Here is a 17,113-nt window from a genome sequence, read left to right on the forward strand (position 1 = left end):
TAAGACTGGGTGAAGGTCACAGGAGCAAGACATGCAAAGTGCTTGGAACGGTGCCTGCTATATTTCAGTTATCGTTTTGTATTTAGCCAACTGAAGACCTCCTACATACTAGGCAATCCAACAGCACATTGAAAATAAACAATTCAAATGATCAGAGTATCCATTCCACACAACAGAGAGAAGAATGGATGGCTAATGCATTTACTGACAAGAAGGCAGAACAGCCACAGGGGTTTTACCTGGAGTGAGAAAGCTGTTCCTAGAACCATGGCCCTGTGACACTTTATAAGGGGAGTTTTCCAGGGAATAGTTCTGAAGCCAGAACTTTCTAACTATGCTCACAGTGCAAGTCACAAGCACTGTGGAAACTCTGTGATGTGCTGCTTTAAAAAAAAAAAAAGATACAAAAGTATGCTTTTTTTAAGGAAAAGGGGGCCTAATCAAAATTTTACAAATATCTGTTCAGAGAATTCCATAGGTAACGTCTTTTACTTCTCTGTAATATCCATGATTTGTGAATATAACCATAATATATCTAAAGTATCAAGAAGGTTTTATCAACAAAAGTAACTATAAATATCACATTTGATTATAGACATTAGATATAAATTTTGCAGCTAAAATGCTAAGACTTTTATTTTAAACATCCATTTTATGTGATTATAGATTTCTCTCTGCCTAAGTCCTGAATACAAGCTTCAAATACTTTCAGCTGATAGCCCATGATATTCATCTTTTTATATGTCCACATGTCCTCCAAGGTGAAAAACACTTCTTCATTTAAGAAACTTTTCTTCATATAAGTTGTTTCTGAGAATGCTATGATAATGCACTTGGACTGAGCTTTTAAAATGGACTGCTCTAAGTTAAGGGAGTGGCAGGGCCTTCACAGAAATTAAGGTATATAAAGGAAACAAATTAAATTTAAATTGCTATCATTATATCCAAATATATTCTTTAAGTTTAGTTCTTAAACTCTGCCTTAGCTATAATGTAATTATAATCTAACATTGATAAAAAAAATACTATGAAAACTCTGTGATGTGCTGATATTAAAAAGAAAAGTGAAAAATTATATTTTCTTTGAGGAAAATGGGGGTAATCAAAACTTTACAAATTATCTATTCAGAGACTGAGTTCATAAGTAATGTTTTCTTTTTTACTTTTCTTTGTGATATCCATGATTACGAACATAACTGCAATAAATCTGAAATAAAGGTAACGTAAAGTCAGTTTAGGAAGGTAAGTTGGCCTGAGAGATAGTTCAGTGGATGAAAGCTCTTACTTCCAGGCCTGAGGACCTGAGTTTGGTCCCTATGGAAGAGGGGAACTGACTCCAATGAGATATTCTCTGGCCTTCACCTGTGCCTGTGCAAGAACACACGAGTGCTTGCACACATGCACACTTGTGCACACACACAGACACGCACACACACCACTAAATTTTTTATGTATTTAAGTTCTTGCTTTTGAATTTGACAGAATGACAGTATTTCTGTTTCCACCCTCTTGAGTGTCTATGGAGGTGACGCCTGTTCAAGGAAGTGTGGCGTGTACGTGTCAAACTCCCTGAGCACCTTTATTGTCGTGTCTCCCACCACGACCCTCGGCTTCACTGTAGGCCCAGAAACAGTGGAGCGACTTCACGTGGACTGAACTCACTCCCATGTGCTGGGGAAGGAGTGAACCCTGCCTCCTTTCAGTTGTTTCCATGGGCTGCTGTGTCCCAGCAATCAAAGCGGAGCACTGTGGTCACCTGTTCCCACCATGATTCTGCTGTGCACGTTGGTTTTCTGTTTTCTATGATGTGGATGAAGGCGAGGCACAAAAACATGGTGACTGGTGAAGACAGAGGATAACTCCAGGACTTACTCTTTCATCCAAATAATAAGTCTAAATACGCATATGCACACACACACACACACACACACACACACACACACACACACACAATGTTTCAGTGAAGGTTCTACCACTCCCGTAACTTAGAGCAGTACATTTTGAAAATTCAGCCAAATGAATTTTCAGAAACTACTTATGTGAAGAAAAGTTAAGTAATAAAATATTTTTCATCTTGGAGAAAATGAGGAAATTTCAAAAGACAAACATGTATATCATGGTCAATCAGCTGAATAAGTGTGAGGCTTATATTCAGGACTCAGACTGAAAGAAATCTGTAAGATTGTGTGTGTGTGTGTGTGTGTGTGTGTGTGTGTGTGTGTGTGTGTGTGTGTGTAATTTATGGCTTAAATATCTGTATGTACTTTTGAAAATGAATACCAAAATCATTTCTTACATCCAGGTAAATTCAGACCATCAGTGTTCCTTAACCTTTAATTTTATGTCCTGATTTTATCACATTAATTGCCAAGGATATTTATCCAAACTACCTTTCTACTAATAAGTTTAACATTTTGTAGTACTTTACAGCTACTAAAATCTCTGTATAAATGCAAAAATTTTGCTTCTTATAATAATTCAAGAGGCCATAGAAAAGTTTTCAACATATCATTTGAACATATCATTTCTAGTTTTTAGTATACATAGTGTCAGGAAACTTTAATCAAGAAAGTCTTCAAAATGATTTTTTATTTCAAAACTGAGGAAAACTTTAATTCCATAGTTAATTATTATACTGAAAAGAAAAGGCTGTTTCCTTTCTTGAAAGCAAATATAAAGTAACAAGAAAAACTGCTCAGTCAGTCAGCTGTTGACTTGGTTTTCTTCTTGGTTCCATTATTGGCAATTATCTGATGATACCTATCCATAAAAAGAATATACATAAATTTCAAAATTCATAAACAATTCAATTCATATTATCAAATTCAAACTTTCTCCAGCATTTCTTCCTTTCTGTTTCTCTCTCAGGTCACCTCTGACAATAGGCACATTTCATTTCATGTGATCTCACTCTCTGCCACCCCCATCCCAAATACGATTTTTAGAAGTGACCCATAAAGTAGAAATAAAAAAGGTGGCTGTGAATCATTGCTGGTGTGTTCACTGGATAGGACTGCCATATCAAAGTGTTAGCCATGCAGCTTAAACAGGAGGTTTGGTTTGGTTGGGTTTTCCTCCGTTGTAGGCTAGAATGTCAAGATTAGAGTTTTGGTTCCTACTGAAGGCCGAGAGAAGATCTGTCCACTGCCTCCCCTTGCCTTGGGGATGCCTGTCCTCTTGCTGAGTCTCCACATCAGTTGTCCCTCTGTGTAACACCTTCCTTTGTTTCTCTCCTGGTGTCTTAGTCTCCTTTTTGTCTAAAGACATCAAATTGGATTAGGGCCTGTTCTACTGGCTTTATTTCACCATAATTACCATTTAAAGACCCTATCTCCAAATATTTATACATTCATAAAAGGAAAAGAAAATGGAATTAAGGCTTTAATATATAACTTTGAAGAAAAAAAATCCAGCTCATAGCCCATCCTTAGGTTTAACAGAAAATTTATGAAATGAAGGCACTAGTCAGGGACTCAACTAAATCAATACTTTCATCATGCCTAAAAGGAATCTATTCTAATCATTCACGAGTAAGCCTATGTTTCCAACATTTCAGTGACTTGAGATGAGTTAAAGTTAACTGTAAAATTAATATCTAAATACTATTCCATCATTTGAGATAGTTCCACTCTGTTTTGTTTTGTTTGGGATTTTGTGTTGCTTGTCTATGTTCCCCAGATCCAACACAGCACCTTGCAAGGCAAACTGCCAATGAACTGTAGCTGAATTTCCAGTTTCACTTATGTTTTAAAAAAGTAATGTCTCTGTGTCATAGAACCAGAGAGTAATGAAACACAGTGTCTACCTGTTAAAGTATACTGAACAGACAACATCTACTCAAGCAATAAAAATCACAATAAGTCTTTAATCCCAGCACTTGGGAGGCAGAGGCAAGAGAATCTCAGTGAGTTCAAGGCCCAGCCTGGTCTGCAAAGTGAGTTCCAGGACTGCCAGGACTGTTACACAGAGAAACCCTGTCTCAAACCCCCCCAAAAAAATAGCCACAATAAAAAATGATATCTATTATGTATATTTGAATTTGATTGACAAGTATTTGATTGAGAAGTTTTACATCCATATTCATCAGGGAAGCTGGCCTACAATGGTTTGTTTGTTTGTTTTTTGTTTGTTGGTTTGTTTGTTTGAGACAGGGTCTCACCATGTAACATTGTCTGACCCAGAACTCACTATGTGACCAGGCTAGCCTCAAACTCATAGAGATCTACCTGCCTCTGCCTCCCAAGGCATGAACCTCCACACCCTGCCTAGCCTATAGAGTTTTCATCTGTCATATTCTTGTCTGGTTTGGGTATAGTGTAGTATTGGTTTGTAAATGGAATCTACCAGGATTCCTTCCCTTTCTGATGTATGGGATAATTTGAGAAGCATTAGTGTTAATGCTTCTTTATAAGAAGTCTAGTAGAACTGGGCTGCAGATTCATCTGGGCTTAGGATTTTGTAGATGGGATAATTTATTATCATTGAATGTTATTGATATGCTTAGGTTGGTTATAGTTTTTTGGTTTAAGTTTAGTATGCCGTGTTTTCAGAAGTGTATTCATTTCTTCTATATTTTTCAATTCATAAAACACAAAATTTCTATGTATGCCTTAATAATCCAGTGAATTCCATTGGTAGTTTATAATCTCTCCCTCTCTATCTCTTAATTTATTAATGTAGATACTCTCTAGCTCAATTTTTTGTCTTGTTTACCTAAGAACTTGTCAATCTTCTTTATTCTTTCAATGATCTTTATGTTTCTTTAATTTTTATATTGATCTTTTTGTTTCCATTACATTAATTTCTGCCCTGGTCTTTATTATTTCTTTACACATGATGAAATTTACTTCATTATAAAGTGATTATGTCATCTGCTAGGAAATGGGTGTGATTGAAGATCATTATATTAAAATAAATCAGTCCAAAAAGATAAATAATGTGTATTTTCATTCATCAGTGGGTTCAAGAATTCTTTATTGATACATAAAATGGTGTGTGTGTGTGTGTGTGTGTGTGTGTCTGTGTGTGTGTGTCTGTGTGTGTGTCTGTGTGCATGTGTATGTGTGTACGTATGAGAATGGAAGAGAAGCAGGAGTCAGGAGAGAGAGAACTAAAGGGAGGGAATAATAAGGGGGTAAATTTGGCCAATGTATATGATATACATGATGGAAGTGGCTATATGAAACTCAATACTATATAAATTCAATATGTGCCAATAAATACTCAAAACAAAATAAACATTAACCAGATACGGTATCAATTGTTTATGCCCTAAATCACAAAGAATCAATGAGAGGTTTTGAAATTCTTTTAATTAAAATAAAAAATGAACATCTGATTGTTCTCCACAGTGATCCAAAAAAATGTTGCTAAACTATAAATAAAGGGTTGGGTAGGTATCTCAGTCAGTAAAGTGCTGGTCTCACGAGCACAAGGACCGGAGTTCAGTCCCTAGAATCTATGTGAGAAGGGAGCATGGTGAGCTGCTGGGAGACAGAAATGATTGGACCCTGTGGCCTCCTTGGCCAGCCAGTCTAGCCTAACGGTTAACATCAGACCCTGTGTGAAGAAGGTAGATACCATTCCTAAGAAAGGCACCCAAAGTTTGCTTCTGGCCTCCTCAAATATACACACTCACCAGCACATACACACACACACACACACACACACACACACACACACACACACACACACACACTAAGCTAGGTGAAGGAAGACAGAGCAAACTTACAGCCTAGCACTGGAGATGATGTGCAAAGGGAATCAGAAACCCAAAACCAGCTGGGACTACACAGAGAGTTCAAGATCAGCCTAAGCTACATAGAGAGACTAACAGAAATACATGGAGAGAAGATAAAGAAGAAAAGAGAGAGAGAAGAAGAAGAAAGAACATAGAAAAATGAGAGGAGAGGGAGGAAAAGGAGATCAAGAAGAGAGAGAAAAAACATGGATAATTTAAAATTTTCTCTAAAGTAAATAGCGTGTGTTAGTTATAGCTAACAAAGTATTTCATTTCATTCGCTATAAATTAAATCTCAATGTATTATATCATATTTCCTCATTGACTATTAGTGATTAGGATGCACATTTACAACTGGGAATCTTTTGTCTTGTAAGTGTAATGAGAATATACTACAGAATTCTGAGACATCAGACTGAAGTTACGTAGTATAGTGGTAATGATAAATATTCATAACATACATTCTTTACATTATTAAAGATAGGCATAATGAAGGGAAATCAGTACATTCATCATATGTTCTTCAGCTGTACTAGTCAAATATTCCATTAATGGTTAACAGAAATCCTGTCCTGGCACATTTCCCACTCCCATGCCACTGTAGTAGCTACTGTCACTCATCCAACACATAAATCTTGCATTGATTCTATAAGTGGAGGAAATGAAGGATCTCTAGGGATATGATTCCAGGGTTTATACATGATTTCCCCTTTTTATTAGCCTATAAAAGCTGTGTTTGGGGGGCTCATTCTGTGTACCTCAAGATCCTATTTCAGTTATTAAAAGGCATAAAGTAGCACTTACATAGTAAAGCCATTAAAAGAAGCATATTCCTCAGCCGTAAATCCATAAATATCTCTGCAGGATAAGTTCATATCTTGTTGAAGAAGAAGTTTTACAGAATTTGTTGGTTCAACAGTAAGAGCAATCATAATAGCTGTTCTGGAGCAAGACATACACAAATTTAGTCTTCTCAACTTACCATTCACACCATTCACACTTAAGTCCTCTATTCTTAGAGCATCAAGAAGAGAATGGGAAAGGATGGGTTTATCTGCTCAAAATTGCACAGTATTCACAGATCACAGGAAGGCACCCAAACACAGTCACCAGGAAGCTCTAATACATTGATTTTTCAATCTCTGCCTCCTAGAAGCCTCCTGCTTTCAAGATGTCTCAAAAATTCCACAAGAGGAACTATTGGACATCCTAGGTCCCCTTTCCAGTTAACTACAGCATCAGTTCCTGTGTAAGATTTCAAAGTTACTATATATGACTAACAACTTAAAGCTACCTATGTAATTAAGCAGTTCAATTTTATACATTGAAAAAAAAGAACATATGAGAAGTATAGGTAATTTGCCCCAAATCATACCATACAAATAAAATATCACACAAAGATATACTAATAAATATGTGTATTTACATGGCCTTATTAAGCAATTGCAATTATATGGCATCTTATATAGCTTTACTTATAATTATACCTGTGGTTGTTATCTGATGCATTAACATCTGCTCCTTTCTTCACAAGGAATTTTACCATATTTACATTATTTTCAGCAACGGCAAGTAAAAGTGGAGTGTAGCCATCCTGTAAAAATTATCTCAAATTACTTGAACAATGTTTACTTCGGTGCCTTTTAGGTTTAAGTACAATTTTTTAAGTATGCTCTTAGGAAACTCCTGAATATATACTCTAATTTTTGAAACATTTTAATATCTAACAAAACTCTGACTTTGAATTAACAATGGGCTGTTACATTTTTAAAAGTCAAATTGTATTCTAGGATTAATTCAAATCATAGTTATAAAGTGATCAAGTCATGAGTTTTATTTAGTAACTTCCAAGACTATCACATACACAAAATATCAGCAAAATGAAGTGACAAGATATTTCATAAAAAATATTTTTTAGTTATTTTTTCAATTTCAAAAGAAGAATTAGGCTACTTTTAGTATAATAACTAATCTAATTCAGCTCTATTACTGAGTAATAAAATCATTATGAGGTTTATTATTTTATATTAATACTAATTTGTAAAAATTCAAACGTTCATATCTGATATTGTAACACAAATCATAAAAGGTCTTATTAATAAAAAACCTATAGCCAGATATTGTGATGAAAACTGAAAGATCGGAGAAGCAGAACAAGCCACATCCAACCTCACCTCGTCAACTCCTCAGCCAATCCTGTTTCCTCAGGCTAAAAGCATCTGAGTCCTCACCCTTGAGGTTCTCAGTTGAACTGCTTAAATAAAACCTCTAGTTCCTGGTCCTCATGCCTTATATACCTTTCTGCTTCCTGCCATCACTTAAAAGTGATGTGATTAAAGTGTGTGTCCTTCTCAAGCAAAGACATGAGATTTCCAGTGTTGGGATTAAAGGCATGTGCCACCACACCTGGCTCTGTTCCCAGTGTGGCCTTGGACTCACAGAGATCCAGACAGATCTCTGCCTCCCGAGTGATAGGATTAAAGGTGTGTGCCACTACTGCCTGTCCTGTATGTCTAATTTAGCAGTTGGCTCTGTCCTCTGATCCCCAGATAAGTTTTATTAGTTAGAGCATAAATAAAATATCACCACATGATGTGGCCATTTCAGGAATTATCACTGATGGATATGTTTCTCTTCATGTCAGGATAAAGGTCTACAGTGAAATGCAAAACTTAAAAGAAAAATTTTATCACATTTTAATAACCTATTCATCTCTCAATTCAATTTGATAAATACATTCTCTATATTAAAATACAAATTTCTGTTACATGAAGTATCTGAAATGAATACCCTGTTTAGTAGCTCTCTTTTTTTAATGAAAACAATGCAGCCTTTTTTATTAGAATTTGTAATAGACCTACTAGCATTATTGCTCGAATTACCACTACCACTATCATATGACCCAGAATTGAAGTATAAGAGTAAATGTACGTCTCAGAGGATCACAGATGGCAATGTTGCAATTGAAAGCCATTGCCAATAGATTACCAGACTCCATGCATTGCAAGGTGTGGATGGAGAACAGCTGGGCTAGGCAGGCATCAAAGGCAATGGAATAAGCCCCAAACTGAAAGATGGCCAACATTTTGGGAGCAATTGCTGCGCAGTCTTCTGTCTGTAGCTGGCTTTGGAAGATGTACATGGGCTGGTACAAGCTATGCTCAGCTGGGATGATGATCAATAAAATGATATTTCCCAAAAGAGCCACTAGACACATCGCAAAGAATAAAAATCCAATCCAAAACTTCACGTGCTCTGGTCTAGGAATTCTAATCAAAATTACAACTTTAGGGTTCAGATACAACATGTTACTGTACTTCACTGAGCTCAGCATTCTGTCTTCTCACCACTGTATGGTGATATTTTATTTGTACTGAAATGTGATTTATTTGTATGTTAATAAATAAAGTTGCTTGGGGGTCAGAGGTAATAGCAAGCCATCGCAGAAGCTGGGCGGTGGTGGTGCACGCCTTTAATCCCAGCACTTGTTAGGCAGAACTAGGTATATCTCTGTGTGTTCAAGGATACAGCCAGCATTGGAGACACACGCCTTTAATCTCAATACCAACCATAGAAGACCTGGAGGTCTGTACAGACAGGTAGTGACGAGGAGGTCATGTGGTTGGGTTTACAACCAATGAGAAGGCAGAACAGAAACTCTATTAAAAAAAAAAAGACAAACACAGGAAGTAGGTCTCTTTTGGAGAGGTAGTGTAACAGCGACAGTGAAGGGTAAGGTTTTTAGCTCTTAGCTCTGACCTCTTGGCTTTCATCTCTGTATTGGTTCTGTGTTTCTTATTTAATAAGACAGTTACATCTACACCACTGACCATGATAACTGAAACTTCTGCTTTCAGAAGCTGGAGGCAGTAACTCAGACCTGCTGTGGAAGGCTGGAGCTCTCTTTTCGTGGGTGGTTGGGGACCAAGGTGTTCCTTCTTCCCAATTTATATTCATCCTTTGGGATAGCTCTAAGGCATTAATACGTATTTTCTTTAATAGAAACTTACCTTATTTTTAGCTTCAAGATTGGCTTTGTATTCAAGCAATTCATTAGCTAGTGAGATATTTTGACCACAAACAGCATAATGGAGGGCAGTATTACTATTAAAATCCACCAGATTTGGGTCTGCACCATGCTGTAGAAGAACCATAGCACAATTCTCCTGTTGACACTGTACTGCCTATCAATGGAACAACAATGAATGAGTGCCCGATTTCCTATTTCAGATATGTAAACTCATGTTACAAGTCAAAGTATGGAAACCAATAAAATTGAACGAGGATAAGTACTCAAACACATTCCACTTAAAAATAAGAAAAATGGAACACACCTTGATCAATGGGGTTCTGTTTTCACTATCCTGGACATTAATTTTGCATTGGTTCTCAATTAAGAGATACACAATATCTATATATCCATTAGCACAGGCCAAATGCAAAGGTGTTCTATATTGACACAATAAAACATGAAGTTAGAGATACATTTCAATTAGTTATAATACTCCTCAATAAGCAAGATTAAATATTAAGATATTTGTTTTATGTTTTGTTTACATTTACTGAAAAATTATGCTAATTATAATTGATTTTGATGAATTTAAAAGGCTAAGCAAATGTCTTGAGAATCAAATACCACTTTAAGGAAAATTTGGCTCTATTAAATTCAAAGTTTTTTCTCAATTTATCTTCAGAAGAGATGATAAAATGAGATAACACTAACACAATTCAGATTGCTCTCCAAAACCTAAGAAACATCCATAAATAACAGAAATGGCAATGTCAAAGGCATCTCCCCCTGTTGGGTGTGTCTCTCTGGCCCTCCAGTAGAACTAATACTTCCATCTAAAAACAAACATATGGTTAAGAACCTAAGGACTCACTAAATTGTACATTTTACATTATTATACTAATTTTTACTTCTTGAAGATCTACAGGTTCATGAATTATAACACAATGCTAATTAGTTCCATTTTGTACTCGCATTGGGCTTTGGTGTAGACTATCCTTTAATGAACTTCTATGGTTATACAGTGATATCATTATTTCTTTGTTTTACATAATTTTAGGATATTCCATATGGTGATAGCGCATATTCCAAACAGGGGATCTCAGATGTCATGTCCCTCTTTCATATCTACCTAAACAGACCAGTATTAACCTACAGAAGCAGGAAAAGAAATTACCCTCAAAGGAAGACTTGAAAACAGGGTAACATTCAAAAGAGATAAACTAATAAAAACTCTCACATGATGATGTAATTTACCACCTATGGGAGTAAATTTTAAAAAGTAAAACCAGTTTTGAACAATCTGATAATTCCAGTTTAGATTACTTAATGACATTACAAAAGGAACAATAACAATGTAACTACAATTCAAAGTCAGAACTCTAATCAATTACACTATACAGATGAAGACAGAGAGCAGTCAGGAAAAGGAGTGTCAGTTTAGACAGTAGAATTGGATTTTTTGTGTAAATGGAGGCTTTTTTCTGTCCTGCCCTGTCTCGCAGCTACTTGTAAATAATCACTCAGAGGTTTGATATTATAAATCATTTGGCCTATTGCTCAGGCTTATTACTAACTAGCTCTTACAACTTAAATTAATCCACTTCTTTCATCTATATATATAATTTTGCCATGTGGCTGTGGTGTTACCAGTCTGGTGGCATCTTGCTCCTTTGGTGGCTAGATGGCATCTGCCCCTGACTCAGCCTTTTGCTTCCTTTATCTCTGCTTGGATTTTCCACCTGGCTCTTATCCTGCCTTGCCATAAGCCAAAGCAGCTTTATTTATTAACCAATGGGAGCAACACATATTCACAGTGTATAGAAACATATCCCCCATCATTTCCCTTCCCTGTCTAATCAAAAAGGAACATTTTAACTTTAACATAGTAAGATTACATATATCAAGCAAGAATTATAGTTATAATATTTAATCTATTTCTATTTGGCAAAATTAAAGAAAAAACTCTAACATCTATCCTATCTTTGTGAGTCTAAAGTTTCACATCTAATTTATTTTTTATCATAATTAAGGAAAACTGTAATTATAACTATCTAATCTTCAATTCCATCAAAGACCTCAGAAGGATATAATATTATCTCAGTAAACAAGAAGTGCATTATAAGCAACTTCCAAATTTCTAAAAATGACAGATACATCTGGCTGCCTGGATAGTCACCCAAATTTTCTCTGTGACTTTGGAGCATCTGTCTTCAGCCTATAGGCCTAGAGTATCTGGCAGACATTTTAGTGAAGCAGGATATCTGAAGGACTGTTCCTCCCTGTATTGGCAAGGTTCATCAGTTGCTTTCCTCTTCTGTGTCCTGCAGAATGTCTGGCAAACTCTTCCATGAAGCAGGAACCCTGAAGGACCATCCCACTTTTTTTTGGCAAAGTTCAGCATTAATTTTCCTGTGGGTCCTGCATGTCCAGTTAATACAGCATAAAGTCAAGCAGTCAAGGCAAAAACAGTTTCTTACCCAAATGGCTAACTTTGCCCCAATGAAAACAAACTCCTTTGGAGTTTCCTTGATGCCCATCATCTCTGAAGTAAATTGATGCTGCCAGGAGCATCTCACTGTCATGAAAACTTTAGGTTAACAAAATATTTTAAATGCTATATTCTATAGGTCTTTGAAGTATTTGAAGACTATCTATCTAAAATATATCTCTATATCATCTGGAAAGCACATCTAACATATCTACAAATTTGATGATCATAAATAACTACTAACCTATGTTTCTTGATTATCCTATGCAGTTTATAATAATAGCTTTCAAAAACTAGAATTTTGCCTTATATTTTTAAATTAGCTAAATAAACACAATACCTTAAACAAGAGTAGAAATATATGTACAGTATAACAAAACTGACTTTAAATTTTTATCAGTAAACTAAAATTTATACCAATGTAAAATATTCTGATATTAAGTTGTTGTTTGGATTAAAGTTGATTCAATAATCTACCCTTTTTTCATTATAATAATCTACCTTTTCCCATCATTTCTATATCATTTTTGCTTGTTTGTTTCAGACAGGGCTTCTCTGTATAACTGCCTAGGATGTCCTGGAACTTGCTTTGTAGAGCCGGATGGCCTGGAAACTAACAGAGATCATCCTGCCTCTGCCTCCTGAGTTCTAGGATTAAAGGCCTGTACCACCACACCGAGCTTAAATCATAAAATGGAACCAGATCATTCATGCTGAACTTTGTGTTTGGTGGGAGGGTGAATAGAGAATAATGGGGAAAGATGTGATTAAAAAAAAAAACCTGTGTTTAAATAGATATCAATAGACATTGGCAGATAGTGAAAAAAATCACAAAAAAAATCAGCTAGAAATGATTATTAAATACATTAAGTAAAAGTGAAAATAAATTTTAAAGAAAAAATTTTAAATAAAATCAATGAATGGTACAGATACTTTGCAATCATAGAAAGCAATACTTTGTGAGATAAAATGATTTAAACATCATAATCTAGATAAAATAATCCCACAAACTACTTTTTCTATTATTCTTTCCTCATGAAGCAAACTTGTAGTGATTACTGATTTAGTTCCTTAACAATCCTGATATATTGCCAACTTCTTGGTAAAAAATTATAATTTAGCTCAAAATGAACTTTTTTAAATAAAAAATGTATCTAGCCTTCAAGTCAAACACTTTTACTCCTGTCAATGATAACTCCTTGAAAAAACATATATACCTATGTGTGGGCATATATGTGCGTGTGTGTGTGTGTGTGTGTGTGTGTGTGTGTGTGTGTGTGTATTTATACATATCTACATATACATGTTAAATTTTTAAGAATTTAGTGCCAAGGAACTTTGAAGTTTCTGCCCAAGCATTATATTTATTACCACCTACAAAACCAAATTGTTGGGGTTTTTTTTTTGTTATTGTTGTTGTTTTAATTACAGACAAATACATGGACCTAGGAGGGACATTTCACATTCAAACAACCCAAGGCTACTAGGTACTTTCTGAGTTTTGTTCAGTAGTATTGAATGTGATTATTGGATAGTTTAGCAAGCTTATTTACTTTATCACAGATTCCATATATTGCCTGATTTACATAGTTATTAAGCATATATTTGTTGAAGAAATTATATCAAAGCTAAGCAAATGAGTGCTAGAGAAAGGAATCACGCTGGAGCTGGAGAGATGACTCAGCCATTAAGATCACTTCCTGCTCTTGCACAGGACCTGAGTTCAGTTCCCAGCACCTACATCAGGTGGCTCACAACTGTATGTAACTCCAGGTCCAGCAGATCCAGTGCTCTCTTCTGCCCTCAGCAAGGATACGATGCACATAAACTCAAATAAGCACACACACAAATAAATAAATAAATTTTAAAAAGATGAATTGTAACACAGAAGAAGGAAAACATTCACTGTCTAGCCATTGGGTTTCTTTGAACACAAACTGCTGTGGGATGTTCTGTTTGTCCTGTGGGAGCCCTTCTTGGGTTCCTTGTGGCGTTACCCAGCAGGTCCGTATAGAGGATGATTAGGACCATGGGCCTGAGTGCAGGTGTTTGAGATGGTCTGCACTTGGCTGTGCTGGGGGATGGTCTGTATGTTAAGTTGTTCTGATTGATCAATAAATAAAACCTGATTGGCCATGGCTAGGCAGGAAAGATAGGCGGGACTAACAGAGAGGAGAAACAAAAGGACAGAAAGGCAGAAGGAGACGCTGCAGCCGCCGCCATGACCAGAGACACTGCAGCCGCCGCCATGACCAGCAGCATGTGAAGACGCCAGTAAGCCACCAGCCACATGGCAAGGTATAGATGTATGGAAATGGATCAATTTAAGATAAAAGCACAGTTAGCAAGATAAGGACAGTTAGCAGGAAGCCTGCCACGGCCATGCAGTTTGTAAGCAAAATAAGTCTCTGTGTTTACTTGGTTGGGTCTGATAGGCTGTGGGACTGGCGGGTGACAGAGATTTGTCCTGACTGTGGGCAAGGCGGAAAACTCTAGCGACAACAAACTATTTTGTTTATCTTGGTATTCCCAGGCTTAAAGTCTTAGTTTCATTCTTGGTGATTGCCTCTCCTCTTGTTTCGTTTTCCCATTAGTAAAACCTAAGTGCTAGGTTGTTAGACACAACGCATACCAAGGAGCAAAACAGCAAAAGGAAGAGCAAAAACAGTGCACAGTGGAGATTTAAAAAGAAAGGAGAAGGGTCCAACACCCAGGTAAACCTTCACAAGTAAGTTAAATAAGAAGTCAAAAGCTCAAGTATGGCTATATGCAAAAGACAGTGCCTCTGCTCAGGAAAACCCAGAATGACATCCGATTTTAAGCAGCCCTGATATGCTTTCTTTGTGGTTGAAACAGTCAGCCTCCCCAGCCCTTCCTCCCCAATCCTGGCCTCTGGTCACCTGCTTTTTTTGTCCCGCCCATTCACATCATGCTTCTTGCATTCAAGGTATTTCTTGAACTTTTGCACATTGCCAACTGAAGCAGCTTTGTGAAGTTTCTTTAAGGGCTTATCTTGAAGGTGATGTCCCCGACTCGTGGACAAGCTGGGATCAGTACTGGCCATGCTCATGGACAGTTCTGAGGATCGGCTGTGGGAATCGTCGGTCTTCCCCTTTACCCAGAAGCTGAAGAGTTTCTTCATGGTGACAAATTCTTTAATTCTATCTGAGGTGTTCCTGGGACTCCTAACCAGTAACCCTGGTCCTCTGTCCTAACCACCTCATTCACAACTGCCTCTCAACCTGACCAAATCCAGAGGTATGTGAGGACAGGAATCTTCGCCTGGCTACATCCGGGGACCAAGGCAGATCTCGGTTACCTAGAAACTGCGCAACGGCTTCCACTGCGCAACGGCAGTCTTGATTGTGATCCGGTTCGACTAGCCAACCCAGATTTTCACATATAACTGCCTTTGGACATATATTGTCTTTGCCAATAGACCCCGAGCCTTGGAGAGAAATTTATTAACTTACAAATAGTCCATTTTCCTTGAAGGATAGATTTAATAGTCTGTATTCTAACCAAGTGAGATTAGGACAGAGGGGATGGATCTCTGCCAGCGATGTTGTTGCCACGTGCATGGTAATGCTTGTCTTAAACAATAACTACCATCCCTGGAAGATCTCAATATTAAACATACTTTGTGAATACGCCTCTCATGTTCCACTCACCTCGTCTAGTCACAAAATTGACAATTGAACTCACCACATATTAGGCCCATTAATCTTATCACTATTTCCTGACCTCAATGACCTTTCACTGTGTCCTCACTATTCTACTAGACTGAACTCCGTGGCCATTCATTAAAATCACTTCCATGTAAATGTCTTCAGGAAATTTGCCTCCATTCCTTAGGTGCCTAAACCAAAGCCCTAGTAAAGCCTAAACTCCTTTGTCTTCCCTGAGACTCTGGTTATGACTAAAGGGTTTTCCAACATCATGCTGTCAGTTTTCATTCTGAGTTCAAGAACATCACCTTAAGTAGACTGTTACTCAGTCCAGCAGCACTTAACTATTTCCCAGGCCCAACTTTTGTCTCATTTCTCTCCACTGTATCTTCTCCCTCCAATGCACCTTGGTTAATGACATTGCTTCCTAATCCTTCGAGAATGACATTAGAGAAATTCTACATGACTCTAATAAATCAACATAATTACCTGCATCTTACTAAAACAAAAACAACAAACATTTTACTATCTTCCTCATATAGATTATATTCCTATCAAAAGCCAGCATCATACTTAGGTATCCTAGACACTGTTGCCTACTCAAAAATATTGCTTGAGTAAAATCTCCCCTGCTTCCCTTATATGTCTTAAAAGTTTCCTTTATTATTCACTAATTCTGACTAGCATAAATGCATGCTGATATACGTCCCATCAAGAAACAAAACACACTGGACATGGTGGTACAACCTGAAACTCCAGCATTTGGAAGAAGGAGACAACAGGGTCAGAAATCTATGGTCATCTTCATTTACACTGGGAATTCAAGGCCAACCTGAGATACATGGAATTCTATCTCAACAAATCACGATTCCCTTTTGCAATCTTGCAACTTTCACTTTTTTTCATAGAACTCCTTAAAAGCATTTTTCATAATCTTATAATGAATGTCTATAAATTTTCCTCCTCTGTGCTCATCTAAACTATCCACACTATGACCTTTTTGCCCTTATCACTCTGTTGACATTGCTTTTAAACAAAATTGATCATTGTCTCCATCAAATCCAATCCAATAGTTACTTGGGTTTTCATAGTAATAGAATAACATTAGACATGGGCAATCATTGTTTACTTAAAAAAATTCTTTTATTTTGGTCTAGTAAGCCATCCCAATGGATAAAATATTTGTCACCAAGCCTGACAATCTA

At 36.7% G+C, this 17,113-nt stretch overlaps 1 protein-coding gene across 5 annotated transcripts; it reads right to left on the reverse strand.

Annotated features, from left to right (window-relative positions):
- Window positions 1–1,554: 1,554 nt before the first annotated feature.
- Ankrd7 (ankyrin repeat domain 7) lies at window positions 1,555–15,641 on the reverse strand. 5 transcript variants are annotated; one of them, XM_076566163.1, is made up of 6 exons: window positions 15,141–15,641; window positions 10,075–10,189; window positions 9,751–9,924; window positions 7,228–7,334; window positions 6,545–6,682; window positions 1,555–1,839 (listed from the first exon to the last, which is right to left on the reverse strand). In XM_076566163.1, exons 1-6 carry the CDS (start codon window positions 15,380–15,382, stop codon window positions 1,734–1,736), a joined length of 882 nt encoding a protein of 293 aa, XP_076422278.1. In that variant the 5' UTR covers window positions 15,383–15,641; the 3' UTR covers window positions 1,555–1,733. The 5 variants fall into 5 exon arrangements, with proteins under 5 accessions (XP_076422278.1, XP_076422281.1, XP_076422283.1 ...); XM_076566166.1 differs by having other exon boundaries at window positions 1,555–1,800; window positions 15,141–15,638; XM_076566168.1 differs by lacking the exon at window positions 1,555–1,839 and adding an exon at window positions 2,572–3,257 and having other exon boundaries at window positions 15,141–15,632.
- Window positions 15,642–17,113: the final 1,472 nt, after the last annotated feature.

Source organism: Peromyscus maniculatus, chromosome 3, assembly GCF_049852395.1.
Source record: "Peromyscus maniculatus bairdii isolate BWxNUB_F1_BW_parent chromosome 3, HU_Pman_BW_mat_3.1, whole genome shotgun sequence".
Taxonomy (NCBI): Eukaryota; Metazoa; Chordata; class Mammalia; order Rodentia; family Cricetidae; genus Peromyscus; species Peromyscus maniculatus.